This window comes from Lactuca serriola, chromosome 1 (genome assembly GCF_051521515.1).
Source record: "Lactuca serriola cultivar US96UC23 chromosome 1, Lser_US96UC23_V15, whole genome shotgun sequence".
NCBI lineage: Eukaryota > Viridiplantae > Streptophyta > Magnoliopsida > Asterales > Asteraceae > Lactuca > Lactuca serriola.
The window spans coordinates 31,082,647-31,103,405 of NC_136408.1; the positions used below are offsets into that span (position 1 = coordinate 31,082,647).

The 20,759-nt window shown below is 32.8% G+C and overlaps 2 protein-coding genes across 3 annotated transcripts; both read right to left on the bottom strand.

Moving 5' to 3' along the window:
- Nucleotides 1–8,444: 8,444 nt before the first annotated feature.
- LOC145080147 (monooxygenase 1-like) lies at nucleotides 8,445–12,008 on the bottom strand. 2 transcript variants are annotated; one of them, XM_079023152.1, is made up of 5 exons: nucleotides 11,713–12,008; nucleotides 9,729–9,776; nucleotides 9,457–9,625; nucleotides 9,118–9,346; nucleotides 8,445–9,029 (listed from the first exon to the last, which is right to left on the bottom strand). In XM_079023152.1, the coding sequence occupies exons 1-5, from the start codon at nucleotides 11,958–11,960 to the stop codon at nucleotides 8,539–8,541; spliced, it is 1,185 nt and encodes a 394-aa protein (XP_078879278.1). In that variant the 5' UTR covers nucleotides 11,961–12,008; the 3' UTR covers nucleotides 8,445–8,538. The 2 variants fall into 2 exon arrangements, with proteins under 2 accessions (XP_078879278.1, XP_078879279.1); XM_079023153.1 differs by lacking the exon at nucleotides 9,729–9,776.
- Nucleotides 12,009–15,182: 3,174 nt separating this feature from the next.
- Nucleotides 15,183–18,947, bottom strand: LOC145080173 (monooxygenase 1-like). The gene is made up of 5 exons (XM_079023154.1): nucleotides 18,612–18,947; nucleotides 16,505–16,552; nucleotides 16,246–16,414; nucleotides 15,900–16,128; nucleotides 15,183–15,827 (listed from the first exon to the last, which is right to left on the bottom strand). The coding sequence occupies exons 1-5, from the start codon at nucleotides 18,845–18,847 to the stop codon at nucleotides 15,337–15,339; spliced, it is 1,173 nt and encodes a 390-aa protein (XP_078879280.1). The 5' UTR covers nucleotides 18,848–18,947; the 3' UTR covers nucleotides 15,183–15,336.
- Between the last annotated feature and the right edge of the window lie 1,812 nt (nucleotides 18,948–20,759).

The window sequence follows — 20,759 nt, forward strand, 5'->3', positions numbered from 1 at the left end:
TAATAAGATATATTATAAAGACCCATAAAACTTAGAATAAGAAGATTTACTTGCAAAAGTTTTTGAACCGTCAAAGAAATAACTGCGTCAGGTATAGGAGTGTAAAAAGCTCCATAAATTTCTGAAAGACGAGTGCAACCCATTGTAGTCCTCGAGACACCATTAAGCTTTAGTACCACAAGTTTATCTAACACTATTGGTTTGAGCAACATCTGCACCAATTAACACAATAATAGAAAATACATTGATGCTTGATCAGGAAAACACTCTTATCACTTGACATAAATGGTTCCAAGTTCTACCATATAGTAATGTGCATAGAGTAGAACCAATTACCAATCAAAGATTAAACTATTACACTGTATAATAGAAAGACAAGGACTCATAATATGAAATAGTTGTCTATAAACATGAAGAACTTCTTTTTACTCTTATTAACCAAAGTATAATTACCATCAGAAGTAGCAATTGGCTTTCATCCTCCTGCTCTTTACTCAATTTACTTGGTCCTTTAACGATCCTCGTGTGGCTATCCCCTAGCTAGCTATGTTTTCTGAAGTAATCTAAATGTCGCTTTCCAAAACAGATAACCCATCTTCAGTTATGTGCCAACTTCAATTTTAATTAAACAATATACAACTCAATTTCGAACTTCATAGGAAGTAAATGAATGTGGATTTTCATCAAACATTTGGTGGACAGTGAGATTACGTATACCCCAAACCCTGCAAGTAAGGTATCAATGTAAATGGAAATAAATTTTGATTTTGATATTCTTCAACATCATGATATGATTAGCCTTCTAAATTATAATCTAAGAACACCCTTTTAATTATTGATTTCATTTTTTTCATTTTCCAAAAAAAATAGTAAATAAAAAGAACAACAACAACAACGCATTCTTGGAAAAAAAAAATATATATATATATATATATATATATATATATATATATATATATATATATATATATATATATATATATATATATATATATAAATGAAAAAAAAACTTTTAAGAAGAAAAGCCTTTCTGCACGTACTATAGTAGTCCACTGAAGTATGTTCATTAGAAACATCCTTTTTCTAAACTTCCATTTTTCCATCCATCTACTTTCCCATTTGCCCATTGTTGTTCAAACTCTACTAAAACATGATACAATTTCAATGAAACCCAAGAAAATGCATTGAAGTTGATCAAGGCCTAAAATAAACAAATCAAGAAAGAAATGCAGAAATTAAGGAAGGCGATTAATGAAATCAAGAAAGAAATGCACAAATTAACATGATACAAATTCAATAAAAGGAAGCAGACATCCGACGTACGTCGAGATTGGTTCAGGTTGCGATTCACGCCAAGGCGTTGCAATTCTCGAGGGTGATCTCCTATTTCTAAAGGAGGCGAGGGTGTCTATCAGCCTCCTTTTTCAATTTTCATCTTTCTCAACCTTTTATGCCTAGAATTGAATTCGAGGAAGCGACGATTGCAGAGTCATTTTCGTGAAATTAACAAAAATATATATATAATCCATCAAATCCCAACGATTAAAAGAGGAACACAAATCTTGTCCACCCGATGTTAAGAGGAAATGAAGAGAAATTGAAATCGCAATTAAAAGAACTAAAGAAATTACATGGTGTTCTTGTTGTTAGGGATCTGCTTGGATTAATATCTATCTGGACTAACATCTCTCCCCGATACAGTGCTTTGTGTTGTAGCCTTGAACTTGCAACAAATTTCAACCGAATCAAACAGATAGAACCTAGCCTCTGTTGTAAACGGGAAAGAAAAGGATCGAGGGAGTTGAGGGTCTCACTACAACAATCGAACCCTGTGGAGACGACAATTTTAGACCCTATGGAGACGACAAGTCGTCGGCATAGGGTATAGCGACGGCAAGTCGTCGGGAAAGATTCCTCGGCACAGGCATGTCGGCATAGGTCTGTTAGGTCGTCGGCATAGACGTCGTCGGTATATCTAGCTCTATTGCGACGACATGTCATCGGCACAGATTTTGTCAACGACATTTTTGGGGGAAAAAATAAAGTTTTATTAAAATCCTTTGGCGACGACTAGTCGTCAGGACAACTATAGCAACGACTAGTCGTCGAGACAGGTTGAAGCTATTACGACGCCATGTTGTCGCTATAGGGTTTTATTAGTTAATGGTTATGGACCTATAGCAACGACTAGTCGTCGAGATAGCTACTGATTGTTTTTTTTAGCTTTACAGGTTTTGTACATTACCATTCCTGTATTTTTAACAAATCCAAAAAACATTGCAATATATATCAATTGAAATACATTAACTAGGTACCAATGTTCAAATTCAAAACATCAAATACAAGTTTAACATTACAATAAGTAGTTAACTAACATTTTTCATAATACTAAAAAAAATCAATCATCATTATCATAATCTTCTTCTTCTTCTTCTTCTTCTTCTTCTTCTTCTTCTTCTTCTTCTTCTTCTTCTTCCATCCTTTCGGCAAATTGTTGAGAGCTACTTGCTTGTGTGTTATAGTTGAATAGAAAGTTAGGAAATGGTGGTGGTTGGAAGTTCGGAATACAAGCCGCCAAAGATGCATTATATTGTTGCAAATATTCTTGCATTTGTTGTGCATCGAATTGGGATTGAGATTGAGACGATTTGGAAGTGGAAGGCCGTTCATTTGGAATTAAACCGAAGTTGGCGGTTGGTCTCCTACCCACCCCGCGAGCATGTCCACGTCTCGTCCTAAGGGCACGTTCTAAACATTCTTCCTCATTTACTTCTCCTCCTTCCCTAACCTCGTTTTGCATTTTCTCATATTCATTTTGAATTTTCTTCTAAAATAAAGAAAACAATTAACATACGTTAATTAAAACAAAAATCTAAACTTAAACATTCAAAAAATAATAATATTCCTTAAACAAGAAATTATAATTAATAATAATATATTTAAACAACGTATTCATTTCGTTTATCACTTACACAGTCTTCTTCTGCTCGACTTCTACACCAACCCGAACCTTCTTTGTAGCGCATTTGTCTCCAACCCTCAATATGTTGCGGCTTGATTCCCATTTGTTCCTATAACAAGTGAAAAAACAATAAATATATTTGTACAAATGTTAATAACAATTTTAAATAATACTAATGTATTTTATTACCTCTAAATAACGTCGTTGAGCATAGGGTCTACATCTGTGAGCACTTGTGTGTGGAAGTTTCGACCTAGTAACTTTATTTTTTTCCGACGTGCGTCTGTATTCCTCGGTCAAAAACAACAAATCAATCATATCGTTCCAAGCTTGGGCGGTCTAATCATCTGGTGGATGTCTTCTTGCCCTTTCCACATTACGATATCCACCAACTCTTTCAAAATGTTTTTTTATCTGATACTTGCGCTCTCGATAAACTCTTTGCATATCTGCTTGGATACCCGCTCGAAGAGGTTCCCACAAGTTTGTGCCCCGATACCTATTAATATCAAAATAAGTCTGTAAAATGAAAAATATATTTGATTAGTAAAAAAATATTTAATAAGTGATTCAATACATATAAAATATATTGTATATTTACCTCTAGCTCGGGATATAAATCAGCTTGGTACTTGGTAGGAACACGACGCCAAGTATAATAATGCAACGGTACCTTTGATCCCAACAGATTTGAGATCAGTCTGACAAACATTTTCCCGTTGTCCCCTATAAATGATACGGCCGCCCGGAGATATCAATTCTCAAATCCAAAGGCCTACACTTGTTTTTTTCATACTCATCGTACAAATTTAAGTTTCTCCCTTTACCACGCACATTCACATTCACATTCTTCGCTTGTGCTATATTTACATATACAATTGGAAATTCAGAATTTTAAAACTTTAATATATCTAATAATTAAAAATTTCATATAACTTACAAGATTGGCAACTCGATGGTACACCGCGTGCAATCCCGTGTGGAGGTCTATCCCCACCGTCTCCTCCGTGTCCCCTCGCTACTTCTGCCATCTGTTTAACAAATATTATAAACATTCAGAAAATATAATAAAACTACAAATAAGCAACATTTCAAAATTTAACAAATATTATAAGCAATCAGGACATATAATAACAATAACATATCGTCAATCAGATTCATCACTAGAACAATATACATGTACAACATCATCATCACTGTCATAGTTTTCATTATTTATTTCTTCATCTGAAGAGTACGTATCATCATCGTCATTTTCATCGTTAATGAAATCGTCATCGTTTATATTAGGAGCAACATTACTCCTAGAAACCACACTTGATTCACCAATTTCACCTAAATTCGTCTGCATAGGTAAGGTGCCTAAGTCGACAACCAAGGTAAAATCAGTTGATTGAGTGTTGTTCACAACATCTATCTCGTTTACAACACCGATACTTGGATGATTCCAAAGATTTCGATGATGAACCTCTTCCATAACTCTCCAGTTATTGTTTTGGGTGGGATCTTGGAGATAAAATACTTGTTTAGCTTGTGTGGCTAAGATGTATTGTTGAGCATCAAACCACGTTTTACCGACATACCATTCATGACTGGTATCGATAAGAATCATATTATTTATAGTCTTGAAACGTCCATTACGTAATGAGGCATTGAACCATTTACCACGAAAGAGTACAACTGGTTTATCATATAAATAATGCAACTCTATGATTTCCTCTAATTGACCATAGAATGGTGTACCATCTTCTCCGAATGTAACAACACCACTATTTTGAGTAGTGCGTCGGAGATCACGACTATTCATGACAAATCGGACACCATTTACTATGCATGCAGTGTACGAATATGCATGCAACGGACCATATGCCAACGCCTTTAATTCGTCAGTACAGTCCGTAGGCACATCTTTTTGGAGACAATAAATCTGTAAGGAAATATAAGATTGTATGTTTAAGTAATAACTTAGTTTTGCATTATAAATATATAACATACTTACCTTTTCTTTGAACCATGAAGGAAATTCCTTTTTGAAATCACTTTCAGGCAATTCTAATTTGAATTCACTGAATATGGGACAAAATAATTAGAATAGTTAAAACACTATCGAAAAGGTAGTTAATAGATTAGAAACTTACGATTTGTAGCTTCTCATCTCATCCTCATCGCAATTGTTTAGTACAAACCAATGCAATGATTTTTTGGCCTCGTTACAAAGTTCAGCGATTTTCTTAGCTGATAGACAAATCGTACACCATTTAATATGCATGCAGTGTACGAATATGCACACAACGGACCATATGCCAACGCCTTTAATTTGTCAGTACAGTCCGTAGGCACATCTTTTTGGAGACAATAAATCTGTAAGGAAATATAAGATTGTATGTTTAAGTAATAACTTAGTTTTACATTATAAATATATAACATACTTACCTTTTCTTTGAACCATGAAGGAAATTCCTTTTTGAAATCACTTTCAGGCAATTCTAATTTGAATTCACTGAATATGGGACAAAATAATTAGAATAGTTAAAACACTATCGAAAAGGTAGTTAATAGATTAGAAACTTACGATTTGTAGCTTCTCATCTCATCCTCATCGCAATTGCTTAGTACAAACCAATGCAATGATTTTTTGGCCTCGTTACAAAGTTCAGCGATTTTCTTAGCCGACATTGTTCGACATTGTGATGAGAAGACACGAAAGTACCGCAACACTTTTTGTGGTACTCGCTTCCCCTTTGTGGTTGTGTCCACCCATCTACTCTCGTTACAAATCGGGCAATTCTGCATGGAATCATTCTCCTTCCAAAACAAAGCACAGTCATATTTGCAAGCATGGATGGACTCATATCCTAACCCTATATTTCTCAACTTTTTCTTAGCTTCATAGTGTGAAGTTGGAATCTTGCTCTTCGGGAAAGCAACTCTTAGCAACTCTAAAAGTTGGTCAAATGAACTATTTGTCCATTTATTGATCACTTTAATATGCAACAACTTTGCCAAAAAGTTTAAAGAAGACATCTCAATAAACATATTATTTTTATTAGTTTAAATATTTTTATATATTCTTTTATGTTGCTATTAGTAACGTTTGTTCTTAATGAAATAATTTTATTAGTTTAAATATTTTTATATTTTCACGAATCCAACTCTTATCGACTGTTATTACTGTTTCATTATTAAAAATAACATTGTATACATAGTTAAATTGTATGACTTTTTGTTTGAGAAAAAACGGACGGAATGGATAGATATTGACAAGTATATAAAGAAATATATACCCTGGAAGTAGGAATCGGACGGAATTGATAGAGTATTCATAAGGGTAGACTTCTAAACACATTTTATAGCAATGTACTATTATTAGTTTGTTTAAAACATTCTATTTTTCACTTCTCTTTCATATTTATAGTATATATACATTTTATCTTTTTCAATTACAGCATTGTACTTTTAATATTATTTTGTTTTTTTTTATATTTTTTTTATAACACTATAAACAAGATAAAAAATACTTTTAATATTACTTTTAATAACAACGTAATTTTATTATTTTGTTTTATGTTATAACTTTCAAATAGAAATGAAAGTAAAATACTTTAATTAACAAGATAAAAAAAGTATGTTGGTATTAATAACTTTTATAGTTTAAATATTTTGATTTAATAAACATATTTTTATTAGTTTAATATTATTTTGTTATTTTTTTTGTTTATTTTTATCTTGTATATTGACATTAAAGTTTGTTTAAAACGTTAAGATGGTTCAAACATATATGGTCGAAAGATCAATCAAGGAGAATACTAAAGATAAAAAATACTTTTAATATATTATTTTATTTTTTTATAGCACCATAAACAAGATAAAAAATACTTTTAATATTACTTTTAATAACAACGTAATTTTATTATTTTGTTTTATGTTATAACTTTCAAATAGAAATGAAAATAAAATACTTTTATTAAAAAGATAAATATATATATATATATATATATATATATATATATATATATATATATATATATATATATGTTGCTATTAATAACTAAACAAATTAAACATAATTCATACATATTTTACATTTTATACATAAACTTTTATACCAACCTAAACAAAAATCACATTCATACAAAATTTTATACCAACCTAAACAAAGATCACATAAAATTTCATACAAACCTAAACAATTTCAATTTCATATACCAACCTAAACAACATCAATTTCATACAATTTCATATATCAACCTAAACAATATCAATTTCATACAATTTCATATACCAACATAAATAATATCAATTTCATACAATTTCATATACCAACCTAAACAATATCAATTTCATACAATTAGTTTGTTTAAAGTATAAACCTAAACAAACAACAACACAATCACATATATATATACAAAACAAACAATACAATTAGAAAAAAAAATATTAGAAAAAAACAACAAACAACAACACAATCACATATATATACAAACAACAAACAATTTCAACACAATTCAAATTCAATTTCAATAAAAATTAGAAAAAAAAAAAAAAAAAAAAAAAAAAAAAAAAAAAAACTAACCTTTTGTTTTTGTGATGTTCAGTTTTTCTGGCTAGTCAAAGAAGCAAGTAATACTCTGGTGGTGGCTGGTGGTGGCCACAGGTGGCAACACTAGGCGGTGGAAGGTTGAGGCAATCACTAGGTCGGTGGAGCTTCACCACCGGTTCCTACACACCAAAAAACCTCAAATTAGTGGTAAAAATCAATACCAAACAACAATAAAAAAACAAATTAGGGGTAGAAACAACCTTGGATTGGGTTAATCGCCGGATATTGTCGTTGGGTAGCCGATTTCGTCGCCTGGGAGGAAAGAATGAAGAAAGAAGTCGCTGTGTGCAAATGAAAGAAGGCTGCGTATCTGTTTTAGGGTATACCCCTATGCCGACAACATGTCGTCGGTATAGGGTCGACATAAACGACGAAGTATCATTTATTCCTGAAATAAAAATATATAGATAAATTAAAAACCCTGTGTCGACGACTTGTCGTCGGGATACCATTTCCCAAAACTACGTCGTTCACTTTTTCTGACCCATGGAATAAAAATAAATGGAAAATATTTTTTTTACCTATACCGACGACACGTCGTCGGTATAGATTTTCATATTACCGCCAACATTTTTGTCGTTCCCGCTAGACCTATGGCGACGACTTGTCGTCAGCACATTTTCGGGATAGCCGTCGTCGCCTTAGTTTAATATTTTTGTAGTGTCTTTTTTATACTCCAATCAAAGAAACCTTCACACACATTCGCGTAGCCAAGAGAGAAATAAGGGGGAGATCTTGGAAGGAGTTACGTAGAAGCGGAATGTGGGAGGTAGCGATGATAACCTCCGGAACGGTAAATGTTGAGTTATTACGGCTGTGATTGAAAGTTAAGAGAGATTGAACGGCTATGAAAAAGTCTTCCACTTACCCTCAACAATAGTATAAAAAAAAATTATTTTTATTTCTGAATTTGTTTTCCAGGCCACTGAGTTTATGTAAAAAAATTATTACGCTTGACTATTTATTCGATTATACATCAAACACCACCACAATCATAATCAACATGACCACTCGGATTGCGAAAGAGAAGAGACAATAGCACAAAATACATAAACTTCTTCAGACTCGATGAAGCTCCCAATAGCATACCAGTGAGATAAGTCTGCACCGATAATCCAACCACCCTCATTCGTCTCTTTTTCACATACAGATCAAAAGCATCTTCAACATGGTCCAAACCCTTTTGATCCAAGTTGCTAGCTATCACAACTGCATCTTCTAACCCTGATGAGCCACCTTGCCCTAGAAACGGACCCATCACATGCATAGCGTCCCCAGCAATCGTCACTTTTCCTTTACAAAATGATCCAGTTAGCAACTCTAGTGGTGAACGATATCTTAAATGTGAAAAAGACAACGAATTTGCATCTGCAATTTCGATCATTTCTTTGATTTCTTGAGGATAATCGTTTAGCAACGCTAGGGTTGATCTCCGTATTAACTCGGGATCTTCCCAACTTCTTTCATCTGTTATCATAATTGAACAAAAAACGAAACACGATAAGTAAACAAAGAACAAATAAAGTGAAATTTATGTAAACATGGCAAAAACGACCTCCAGGAATGAGAGGTTGCGTACAGAACCAGTAGACCAATTTATCGTCGATTGGAGTTCTTCCGACTAGATTGTTGTTTTTCCTGAAACGAGTAAACTCATAGTCGAATGAATGACCATTGGGGTAGTTTGATAAGCCTCTAACTTCACAAAATGGAAACATCTTTGTAGGTTTGAGATTAAGGAAATTGGCAACAATTGACGTGCCTCCTTCGCACCCAATGACGACCTACGAGCACCAAGAACTAATATCAGTCACAAAAATGGCGAACCAGAATTGATTCAAAATTGCCATTAAAACTGGTTAATTGTAGTTCTTCTACTTAATCAAGTTACGACCTTGGCGATAATTAAGCTTCCATCGTTGAATTGAAGAACTGATTTGGTAGTTTTTGAGTCAAATTTTATAGAATCAAGTTTGCATCCGAACTTGACGGTGGCCGGAGGAAGTGCAGCGTAAAGAGTGTCGATAAGATCCTTCCTCCTCAAGCAACGAGTTTCACCTTTTCTATTGTACATCAATAAACAAACGATAAAAAATTGCGTTGAGTGATGTTTTTTGAAGTTTTGAAAAATGGACAAAATGTTTTAATATATCTAGAGTAAATTACATTGAGGTTTTCTGTTGTTTCCACCCATCGAGCTCTACCATTCGTTCACTACACAGACCGGGGAGTACCGTTAATTCATGAAGATTAATTATCATATTGTGGTAATAATTCATCACCAACATCTTATTACTATTTTAGGTCAAAAATATCACGATTTAACAAAATTCTTAGGCATTCTTCGGAACACCTGATTTATAAATTAAAAGAAAAAAAAAATTATATAAGGGATCTTGCATCCACGCATATCATTTTATCCTAGCTTACAATGCCTATTGGAGAACCAACAAAACAAAAGACACAATATAATCAAATAAATTATTTTTCCTGTATCTGTCAATGACTCATATCTAAGGGCAAACTTTGCACATTACTAAAAGAAAGAATCAACACATCGACCCAAGCAGCAAGCCGACTCCAAAGTTGCACCACCATCTCACACTGTATAAGAACAAGTGCAAGGACATAAAACCGAGTCCATGTCAATACCATGATCATCCACATTACATATAACATATTGTTGGTATCCAAGTTGATTGACTCTAACAACTCCATCAACAATTAATTAATCCCGCTGTTCATCTGTAGTGCCTCCATGTATATATGTCCCTCCTCTACGTAATCTTCCACACCCATAATCACTAACATGACACTATTGATCCTCCGCCACCGCAAACAACATTGGGAACTTAATTAAGACATAATTAACGCAACCTCACCCCACCATTTATCCACCAACAAATTAACGACTCAACTCTTCATTATATTTATACCCACCTTTCTACTAATCAACGTTTATTTTCAAATTAGCAAAAATATGTTACTGAGATTATTTATCCTCCAACTTCGTTTGATACCAAACCGAAGCTCAGTGCTTGTGAGAGCACAACATGTTCGGACCCTACATATTATCGTTGCTTGGGTGGGTACTACAATATTTGATATTTACTCATCTTGATCGACATTACATATGTTAGTACAACAGGTGTGCTTGTTCATGCTTGGCCCACAGGAAATACACATGCATGCTCTTAAACGGCTACTATGATATCTTAAAGGCATTCTTCATTATGGGTTATATTTATGTCTGTCATTCGTCTCTAATCTCTTGTCCTATACTGACGTGGACTGGGTAGGGTGTTTGTCTCTAGTGTCTCTTGTCCACTTCTTGGTAATGCATCTTTAATTTGTGGGGGATAATTTGGTTTCTTGGTTGGCCAAACGACATGTTCGTACGTAACACAATTTGCTTTTCGAGTTGCATTGTCTCATTCAGAAAACAATCTTTTAGTGCAATATATTTGTCATGTGTAACCGGATTCATCATCAATGTACCAAGGACTCGACCTTCACTTTGTCCATGAAAAAGTCTCTCGTGGTCAGGTTCATGTGTTCCATGTTCCTTTTGGATATTAAATTGTGGATGTTTTTACAAAAAGACTTCCATTAGTACCTTTTGAAGATTTCCATCGCAGTCTCAATGTCCGTTTACCTCCAGATTCGACTATGAGGGTGTGATATAATATATTGAGATATTTAGAATATATGTAAAAATATATTAGATTAGTTTGTATTTTGGAAGTTGTCATATTTGCTATTAATTATTTAGGGACTTCCTGTACCAAATTGTTTGTATATAATTTGTAATCTTATGGAATAAGGGATAAGGAGATTACCCTACTTCTAATATGTACTAAAATGGAGTTAAAAAATAAAGTCGGGCACAAAAGAGTTTACATCAAAATAATGTAAAATATGAGCTTTGGAGTGGCATTGAAAACGCCATAACGATATTTTTAAAGAATAAATAAATAAATAAATAAAAATAAAAAAATCTTTCAGGAACTCGATCCAAAAACGTTGACTTAACACAGGGCCACAGGGGCCTTTCCTTACTCTAAAATGTTTTAAATTTATGAAAATATTTGGAGATAAATTTCTTCGAATATTGCAAGACACAAATTAAGAGAGGAAAAGTATGAGGTACCTTTGAATAGGTATGGTAGTGCGACGGAGGGTATCAGCCAGGCCCAGATGATCCAGAGCTCGCCAACCATTTTGGTGGATTGTGATTGCTGCTCCGGTGATGTTCCTCAGAGATTCCGATGCCTCCATCACTACGCTTTTAATTCCCTTCTTCTGAAGAGACACAGCCGTCGCTAATCCACAAATCCCCGCCCCAATTATCACTACTTCATAATCATTATTATCATCCATCGCCAAGGCTTTCCCCATCTCTTTGACGTTTTCTAAATGTGAATCTCTTACCACTCTTTGACGTCCTAATTTACATACTCCTATATATTAGTCGGTGGGTCCATGTACCCACTGGTAATTGAATCTGTAGGTCCCATTAAACAAAGACGGCTATGCAAAATTGTCGCAGATTCGAAATTATAAATCAGCACTAAACCATAAATTTTTGCTGAAACGTTTACATCGTAGTTTCAAAAAAATAAATTTGTGAGAAAATTTTAGTATATAGTTAAACCAGTTTAACGTCATAATTTCATAATTAGCTTTTTAAACTGTGCAGAAAATACTCTGAAATTTGATAATTGTTATCAAAGTAAATCCAATGTTACCTTCTTAGCCCGTCCTAATGGTTAATTGGTTTGTGTTAGCAACCTAAGTGGGCCAAAACGAAGCCGTCTTACATCCTATTCTGATGCGGATTGAAATTGTGAAATCATTCAAAAATGGATAAAGAAATTCATCCCACATTTTCTTTCTATTTATTTTTTAATTCATTTGAATGGCTACAAATATTACAATTTAACTAGTATGTGATCCGGGCTTCGCCCAAATTGTTTTTTTTAAACAAAAATGGGACCAAAAGTGTCGAGTTCAACAAAATCTAGGAATTATTTATTTAAATTAAGCAATTCCCTCACAAAAATCTTTAATATATATATAAAAAACAAAAATGCGACCAAAGTATCAAGTTCAACAAATAAAGGGGCCTATTAAGTAAATTAAGCCAATTCAGGGACCATTTATTTAGATTAAGCCAATTCCCTCACAAAAATCTTTAATATATATAAAATACAGAAAATGGGACCAATAATGTTAAGTTCAACAACATCTAGGGACCATTTTTTTAAATTAGACCAATTCCCACACAGAAATCACTATCCGTAAGCATGTTATGCTTTTCATTTGTATATTAATAATAAAATTAATAATATTCAATACACTTCACATTATTTTATATGGATAACACAAGTAAGAAAAAAATAGGAGGATATGTTTTTTTTGGTATTTGTTTGGAATTGAACTCAACACCTACTCCCAGTTAGAAACTCCTATACTCAAAGATAGACACTTTTTTAGCCAACCTTCAATTAAAATTTATTATTAAAAGAAAATATATTGAATTTGAACGACAAATCTACTTTTCTCCTTAATTATAACTATATTCTCGACGGGACTTGAATCCTTAACCTCAAGTAGCGTATGCGGCTAAAATTATGTTATTTTATAACGTATGTGAATTCGACTATTGACCAATTAAAAAAACTTTTTTATACATATAAATATATAAATGCATAAAATATATATTATGAAGTGTTTGATAGTTAGACTATATCATGTCATGATCTTTTTGTCGGCAGCATTCCGACGGCAGATATTGTTGACTGTAAATACCGTCTCTCAACCTATTTCTTTGCCCGTGACAATCTTCAACGGTACAGGTCTCTCTCTCTCTCTCTCTCTCTCTCTCTCTCTCTCTCTCTCTCTCTCTCTCTCTCTCTCTCTCTCTCTCTCTCTCTCTCTCTCTCTCTCTCTCTCTCTCTCTCTCTCTCTCAATTGTAGGCAATAAATGGCACCTCACCTTACTCGTAGTAAAAACATAACAAAAATATCAAATACTTATGTGGTAAAAATATCACTACATCCTTTAGCCTTATACATTTTAGCCCATGCGGTATGTATTATACAAATAAATTCGCTTTGAGTTAGTTAAAATACCACCCTACAAATACATCCAATATAGATTATACAAATAAAATATGTTTTATATATACAAATGCATAAAATACATGCTTATACACAAAAGGATATATCCCTTTAGGTCGCACCTTGGAACTTACTGATAGACAAGAAGTCATGATGAGTTTGTAAAATGGTACAAATGGAACATAAACAAGAAACAGGCTAGTGGTAATAATAGAACCTAAACTATGGGCAATATTTAGACAATTAAGGCTAAAGGGTGTGGCCGCGGTTTGGGGCCGCGGTTTGTGCCACCTCAGCCGCGCACACCGCCCCAGGCTGCGGTTCTCTGCGGTTTTGGCCGCAGTGCGGTAGTCCATGGCCGCACTCCTTTTTCTCTTTTCTCCTCTTTTACTTGCACTCTCTCTCTTCTCTCAACCAATTATCTTTTTTTTTCTTTTTTCTTTTCTCTCTCCTAACCTTTTTCCCACTCCCTCATTGCGGTTTCTAGTTGATGAAATAAGAAAAAATCTGAGTTGGCGTCTACGTGGCATAAGAGGGAGTGCGGTTTCGGTAGCACCACTCCCTCCAGCCTAAGGAGAAAATATCGCCATCAATAGCAACTTAGAACATGAAATCTGAAAAAGCACCAAAATCAAAGTAATGAGGGCACACCAAAATCACATGGCACCATAGCAGTGAGGGCACACCACATTAAAACTTGCTGCATCTTTATTTTCATTTCGAGCTCAAAGTCCCAAGAATAACAATGAACTTCCATGACTATGATCAATCTCAACTTCATTCTACATCAATGTCCACCAGAAACGATGTATTAATGGTGATAGATCCCACCAATTAGACGATATGCCATCATTAAACTTCCATAGTACCCGAGGGGTAAAATCGTCCAAAAATTGCACTGGCGAATTGTCAGGTAATTTGAAACTTCCAACGACTTCAGATTGAACTTCAACAAGGTACCGGTCCATGATAGCGAAAATCTCTCAAGATCAACCATTTTTAAAACAGGGGTAAAATCGTCTATAATTTGCTTAACAGGTAAATCGGCCCAATGGGAGCTACCAGCAGTAACAGATTGTGTTGACCTTCGGTTTCACTATGTCAAACAACCAACTCACCACCTAAATCTCTCAAGATCACATTGAAATTCCTCTATCACAGTAAGTAAGTCGTCGTGAAGAACTCCTAATATCATAGCAAGTGCTTCATTTGAAGAATCATCAAGGGAACACATGCAGCAATTTCGGGAAAAATTATCCTTGGGCATGGCTATAATGCCACCCTTTTGATTGCTTGATCAGTGAGATAAATGGAGGCACAAGCGCCTTTGGCAACCATGAAGTTCACATGTAGAGGTGCAAAACAGACCAAAACACACACACACACACACACACACACCAAGTTACATATACTCAAATATACATAGTTGGATGTTGGATCATTAATTTTCTTGGAAACCATGGTTTTCAGCTTCAATTGAAGATTTTACTAACCATATTGAATTAGTAAATTACCAATACTTTGATCATTACGATTGATTCTTTATTTGATTACACAACTTATCTGGTTCATATCTTTGCCCTAATCCTATAAGTAAACCTGTTTAATCAAAATCACAAGTAACATCCGAGTCTAAAGATCTCTAAACGCATCAAAGACCACCACAATCATAATCAACATGGCCACTCGAGTTGCGAAAGATAAGAGACAATAACACAACATACATAAACTGCTTTAGACGCGAAGAAGCTCCCAATAGCATACCCGTGAAATAAGTCTGCAACGATAATCGAACCACCCTCATTCTTCGTTCTTTTACATAGAGATTAAACGCTTCTTCCGCATTGTCCAAACCCTTTTCAGCCAAGTTCCTAGCCAACACCACCGCATCTTCTAACCCTGCTGAACCACCTTGCCCTAGAAACGGACCCATCACATGCATAGCGTCCCCAGCAACTGTCACTCTTCCTTTACAAAACGTCCCCCTTACCAAGTCCCATGGTGCACGATATCTTAAATGTGTAAAAGACAACGAATTTGCATCCGCAATTTCTATCATTTCTTTAACTTCTTGGGGATAATCACTCAGCAATGCTAGGGTTGATTGCCGTATTGCCTCTGGATCTTCCCAAATTCTGTCATCTGTTATCATAAAAATCTAAGCAAACGAAGAACAAATGAAGTGAAATGTATGTAAACGTGATGATAAATGACCTTTAGGAAAGTAAGGGTGCGCACAAAACCAGTAGACTAAGTTATTGTCCATTGGAATTCTTCCCACAAGATTATTATCTTTCCTGAAACGAGCAAACTCTTGGTCGAATGGATGACCATTGGGATAGTTTGATAAACCTCTAACTCCACATAAGGGAAACATCTTCGTAGGCTTGAGGTTAAGGAAATTGGCAACGATTGACTTGCCTCCTTCACAGCCAATTACAACCTGCAAGAACCAACATGTATCGTTGTTCTTATTGAATATATGAAGAACCAGATAATCAATTCAGAATTGCCATTAACACCGATCAATGGTAGTTCTTTTACTCAATCAAGTTAAGACCTTGGGGGTAATGGAGCTCCCATCGATGAATTGAAGAACTGGTTTTGTAGTATTCGGGTCCAATTTTATAGATTCAAGCTCGCATCCAAACTTGACAGAGGTCGGAGGAAGTGCAGCATAGAGAGTGTCTATAAGGTCTTTCCTTCTCAAGCAACGAGTTTCGCCATTCCTGTCGTTCATTGATAAACCAATGAATTTCAATTAATAATGTTTTTTCAGTCATGAAAACTGAATAAAATGTTAATCTACAGTAGCTTACATCGGCATTTCTTGTTGCTTCCCCCCATCCAGCCCTACAATACGTTCTCTGCAAATGGCCGGGGTATATTATTTAATCCGTAAACATTAGGTAGTTTCAACTTTCAATGATACCAAATTCTATAAAAACTTTTTAATTATTTAGACTTTTCTGATTTAACCATTTATTTATTTTTTCGTTTATCGACCTAGATTTTAACTTTTATTTTTTCTAAAAAAACATCATATCCTGGTAGAAGGGATTTCAGAGCAAACCATAACATTTTGAATTTTATTAAAACGCAATAATTTTAACGTTCTAATTTTTATTTTTTTTTACGATTTAACCACGAAAACTTTAATTATGAAAAAATAAACATCTTTAACCAGAATAAAAGGTTTTTCCTATTTTATTGGTGAACCTTTTAATGTATTTCAAAATAGTATCTTATTATCAATGAAACTTAATTATAATCATATAGAAAAATATTGTAATATTTTTCATGAATAAAATTATATGACAACAATAAAACAAAATGTTTAAAACACCTTTATGGAATTTGCATGATATATTTAATAGAAATAGAAATATTTGATTATATATATATATATATATATATATATATATATATATATATATATATATATATATATATATATATATATATATATATATATATATAATAGAAATATTAATATATGACAAAATCACATAAATTGTATACATATGTTTTATCAAATGTCACAAACTCTATCTTTACTAATTAACAAGAGTTTGTGATCTTTGGTAAACTGTAAGGACCATTTATGTAATTTTGTCTTAATAGAATTTACTTGATAAAAGTTGAATATATAGATGAAGTATCGACGTTGAATGTACACATGAAGTATCCATTCCGGGCCCTGAAATTTCATACTGTTTGCTGAATTTCATAATGATTCGGAAATGTTGCATTTGAATTCCAATTAATGATTAATCAACAATATATGGATTGTTACCATATGAACATAGTAGCATAATGATTTAGATAATTAATGAAAAAGGAGTTAATGGTTACCTTCATTTTTTTTTCTAATAATCAACTTATATTTAAAACTAAAATGATTAACTGTAAACACGTACTCACAATTATATATATACTCCATCTAAAACATATTCTTATATTCTCGTATAATTTCAATTACCTACAAAATAAATTTTTGATTAAGAAAACCTGTATCATAAGACGAATAACAAATTTAAAAAGATATACGGGTTTGAAAATTGGTGATCATTCCAGATTAAAGTTTTTTTTTCATTAATTTTTTATAGAATCAAGGTTTATTGCTTATTTAACTCCATAAACACTTTTTGATTAAAGTATTTATTACTTTATATTGTGTGATAAAATGATTTTTTTTTTAAATTTGGATTAACTTATATGGTAGCATCAAGCTATAGTTGATAAATTCTTTTTAAATAAATGTTAGATTAGCTTAGAATCATTTTTCGTGAATAAGTCATAAATATTTTTTTAAATGTCAAGAGTGCATGTGACTTTTTAAAAACTTATTTTTGAAGGTAATAAAAAACACATATTTATTTCCCGAGCTTTTAAAAAAAAAAAAGAAAATCATTACATTTTTTTCAATGGTTAAAAGAAAGGGAAAGAAAAACCAAACTGCAATAGTTTTTAGTAAAACTGGCCTTTGGGTTAACCATGGTTTTTTGACATAGAGTCCCCGAAGTATAGAAAGGTTTACAAAGAGATCATACAAATTAGAAAAAATAAAAATCAAATTAAGCTACTCAAATGTTAATTTGGTTTCATTAATAATTCACTAAAGAAAATAGCTATTATATAATTGATTTCAGTGTAAAATTTATAATTCACTAAAGAAAAAGTAACTCACTTTTGTTGTTTTTTCATAAAATTTAAAAACTATTTTAAATTATGAATTTAATTTTTACATTAATATATTAGATGACTATTCTGTAATGCCATAGAAAAAGTAAGACAAAATTTACCAGGTAATAAATATTTTTAGTTTATGAAATGTATAAAATAAAATTCGTTAAAGTTTGGAAACAAAATCTACATAAAACTATGTATTTATCAATTAAATATCTAAAAAAAAGTATGACATACCTTTTAATATTGATACCAGTGCGACGGAGGACGTCGGCGACGCCAAGCTGATCCAAAGCTCGCCAACCATTTTGGCGGATTCCGATAGCTGCACCGGTGATATTCCTCAGAGCTTCCGATCTCTCCATCACTACGCTTTTAATTTCCTTCTTCTGAAGAGCGACGGCAGTCGCTAATCCACAGATCCCCGCTCCAATTATCACTACTTCATAATCGTCCATCGCCACTTCCCCCATCTCTTTAGCCCTTTTGTTAGATGTGACTGTCACTAAAATATATAATACAATTATATAGAAATTGGTGGATCTATGTGCGTCACTGTATTGAATCGGTAGGACCTGGTTAGTCAAGACGGCTATGCAGAATTTTCAGAAAGATAAGATAGGAAAGTCATCAAGCTATTTTTGTTTCTTTTACAAAAGTTATTTCTAAATATTAGTTTTGGTTTATGTTTATTATCAAATATTAGTTTTTCTAAATATAAAAATTTATGTGTTAGATATAAGGGTCATTTATAATAACATAAAAAAAATAATCATAACAATAGTCATATCTATATATAAATTTTACCAAGATAGATTTAAAATTCATATAATCTTTAAACAAAATCATATTTTTGCAGGTAGGATACTGTACTCTGAAATTGTTTTCTTAAAAGTGGTTTAATATCTGGGCCAATCAATTTTATAGCGTGGTCTGCAAAATTATGGATCTCGATACAAAAATATAATAGTTAAAGAGTATGTCATTAGGTTTGGTGGTGACACTGTGGTATTGCCAATTTCATTTTATAAAATAAAATAGGTTTCCAAACCGCCACTGCAACTTTTATTTTTTTATTATTATTACTTTTTAAGATAGGAGATAAGGATTGAATTAAAAGAATAATATATTTTTTAATTGTATATATTTGGTTATTGGGTTTTTTTTTTTGTTTATATTTACCCTTTAAACTTGTTAAATTGTACACATTTAATCCTTATGACCAGCTATTCCAGGTTAGCCGGTAAAAATGACTGAATAGGGCAATATATTTCTCATTTTGAACGCATTTAATTCTTAATATTTTTGTACACATTTAGTCCTTAATTTTTTTTGTTGCAAAATAATTTAATTTTGTTTTTGTCATCATTCAGTACTTATAAGTGATTTCTTTAGGTTTTTCTCATAACATCCTACATGGAACAATCATTAATTAGATGTTTTGTGATTTTGATTCTTATGTTCATCGCAATTTCGACTACTTGGTTGCATATGATAACTTTTTCATACGATCTCGGATTTTAACGATCTTTGCATCTATGTGTTTGTATTTTAGTCAACTACAAATTTCATTTAGATTACTCTCGTTAAAAAGTAATATATTTTTTACTAATGATCTTTATATCCATATGTTTTTTATAAATGCATGTATGGATGTTTTTTTATAAAATCGTAAATAAAAATATATTACATTTTAATGGAGGTAATCTTAACGAAAGTTATAATAGACTCAAAAAGTGAACACGTGGATATAAAGATCGTTAAAATCTGATATCGTATGAAGAAGATATGACATTTAGAAAACAAGACCTAAGTCAATCCATAAGACCTATGCAACCAAGCAGTCTAGGTCGTCATGGGAGACATTGAGGGGGGACAAAGTGGGCAGTTGCACAGGGCTTAATTTTTTTATTATATATTTTTATTTAAAAATAAAAAATTACAATAAAGAAAAGGGCCATTTTTTTCTTTTTCGTCTTGGGCCTTTGAGAATATTTGATTTCTCGGGACCGGTCTGGAGGTCGCGATGGACATTAGCATCAACAGCCACACACACCTCATCAATGATTGTCATACATCAGATGTCGTAAAAAAAACTCTAAGGAAATCATTCATAAGTGCTGAATGAGTACAAAAAAAGACTTATTTTGAAACAAAAAAATATTAATGACTAAATATGTACAAAAATATTAAGGACTAAATGTGTACAAAATGAAAAATATATTACCCTATTAAGTCATGTTTCCCGGCTAACCTAAAGTAACCAGTTATAAGGATTAAATGTGTACAGAAATATTCTCGATTGAACACACAGATTTCTTACTGTAAGTATATTTGAGAACAAATTTGGACCATAAGTTGTAACTAATAGAAAATAAAAGTCAA

Bases quoted from the DNA above. Each gene is read 5' to 3' on its own strand.
- LOC145080147 (XM_079023152.1), bottom strand. From the start codon at position 11,960: ATGGGGAAAGCCTTGGCGATGGATGATAATAATGATTATGAAGTAGTG. The intron at 9,347-9,456 runs GTCGTAACTTGA...TGGTGCTCGTAG, and splicing joins GAAGCTTAATTATCGCCAAG to GTCGTCATTGGGTGCGAAGG. The intron at 9,030-9,117 runs GTCGTTTTTGCC...TTATGATAACAG, and splicing joins GCAACCTCTCATTCCTGGAG to ATGAAAGAAGTTGGGAAGAT.
- LOC145080173 (XM_079023154.1), bottom strand. From the start codon at position 18,847: ATGGGGGAAGTGGCGATGGACGATTATGAAGTAGTGATAATTGGAGCG. The intron at 16,553-18,611 runs GTATGTCATACT...GGCCATTTGCAG, and splicing joins ACTGGTATCAATATTAAAAG to AGAACGTATTGTAGGGCTGG. The intron at 16,415-16,504 runs GTAAGCTACTGT...AATGAACGACAG, and splicing joins AAGCAACAAGAAATGCCGAT to GAATGGCGAAACTCGTTGCT.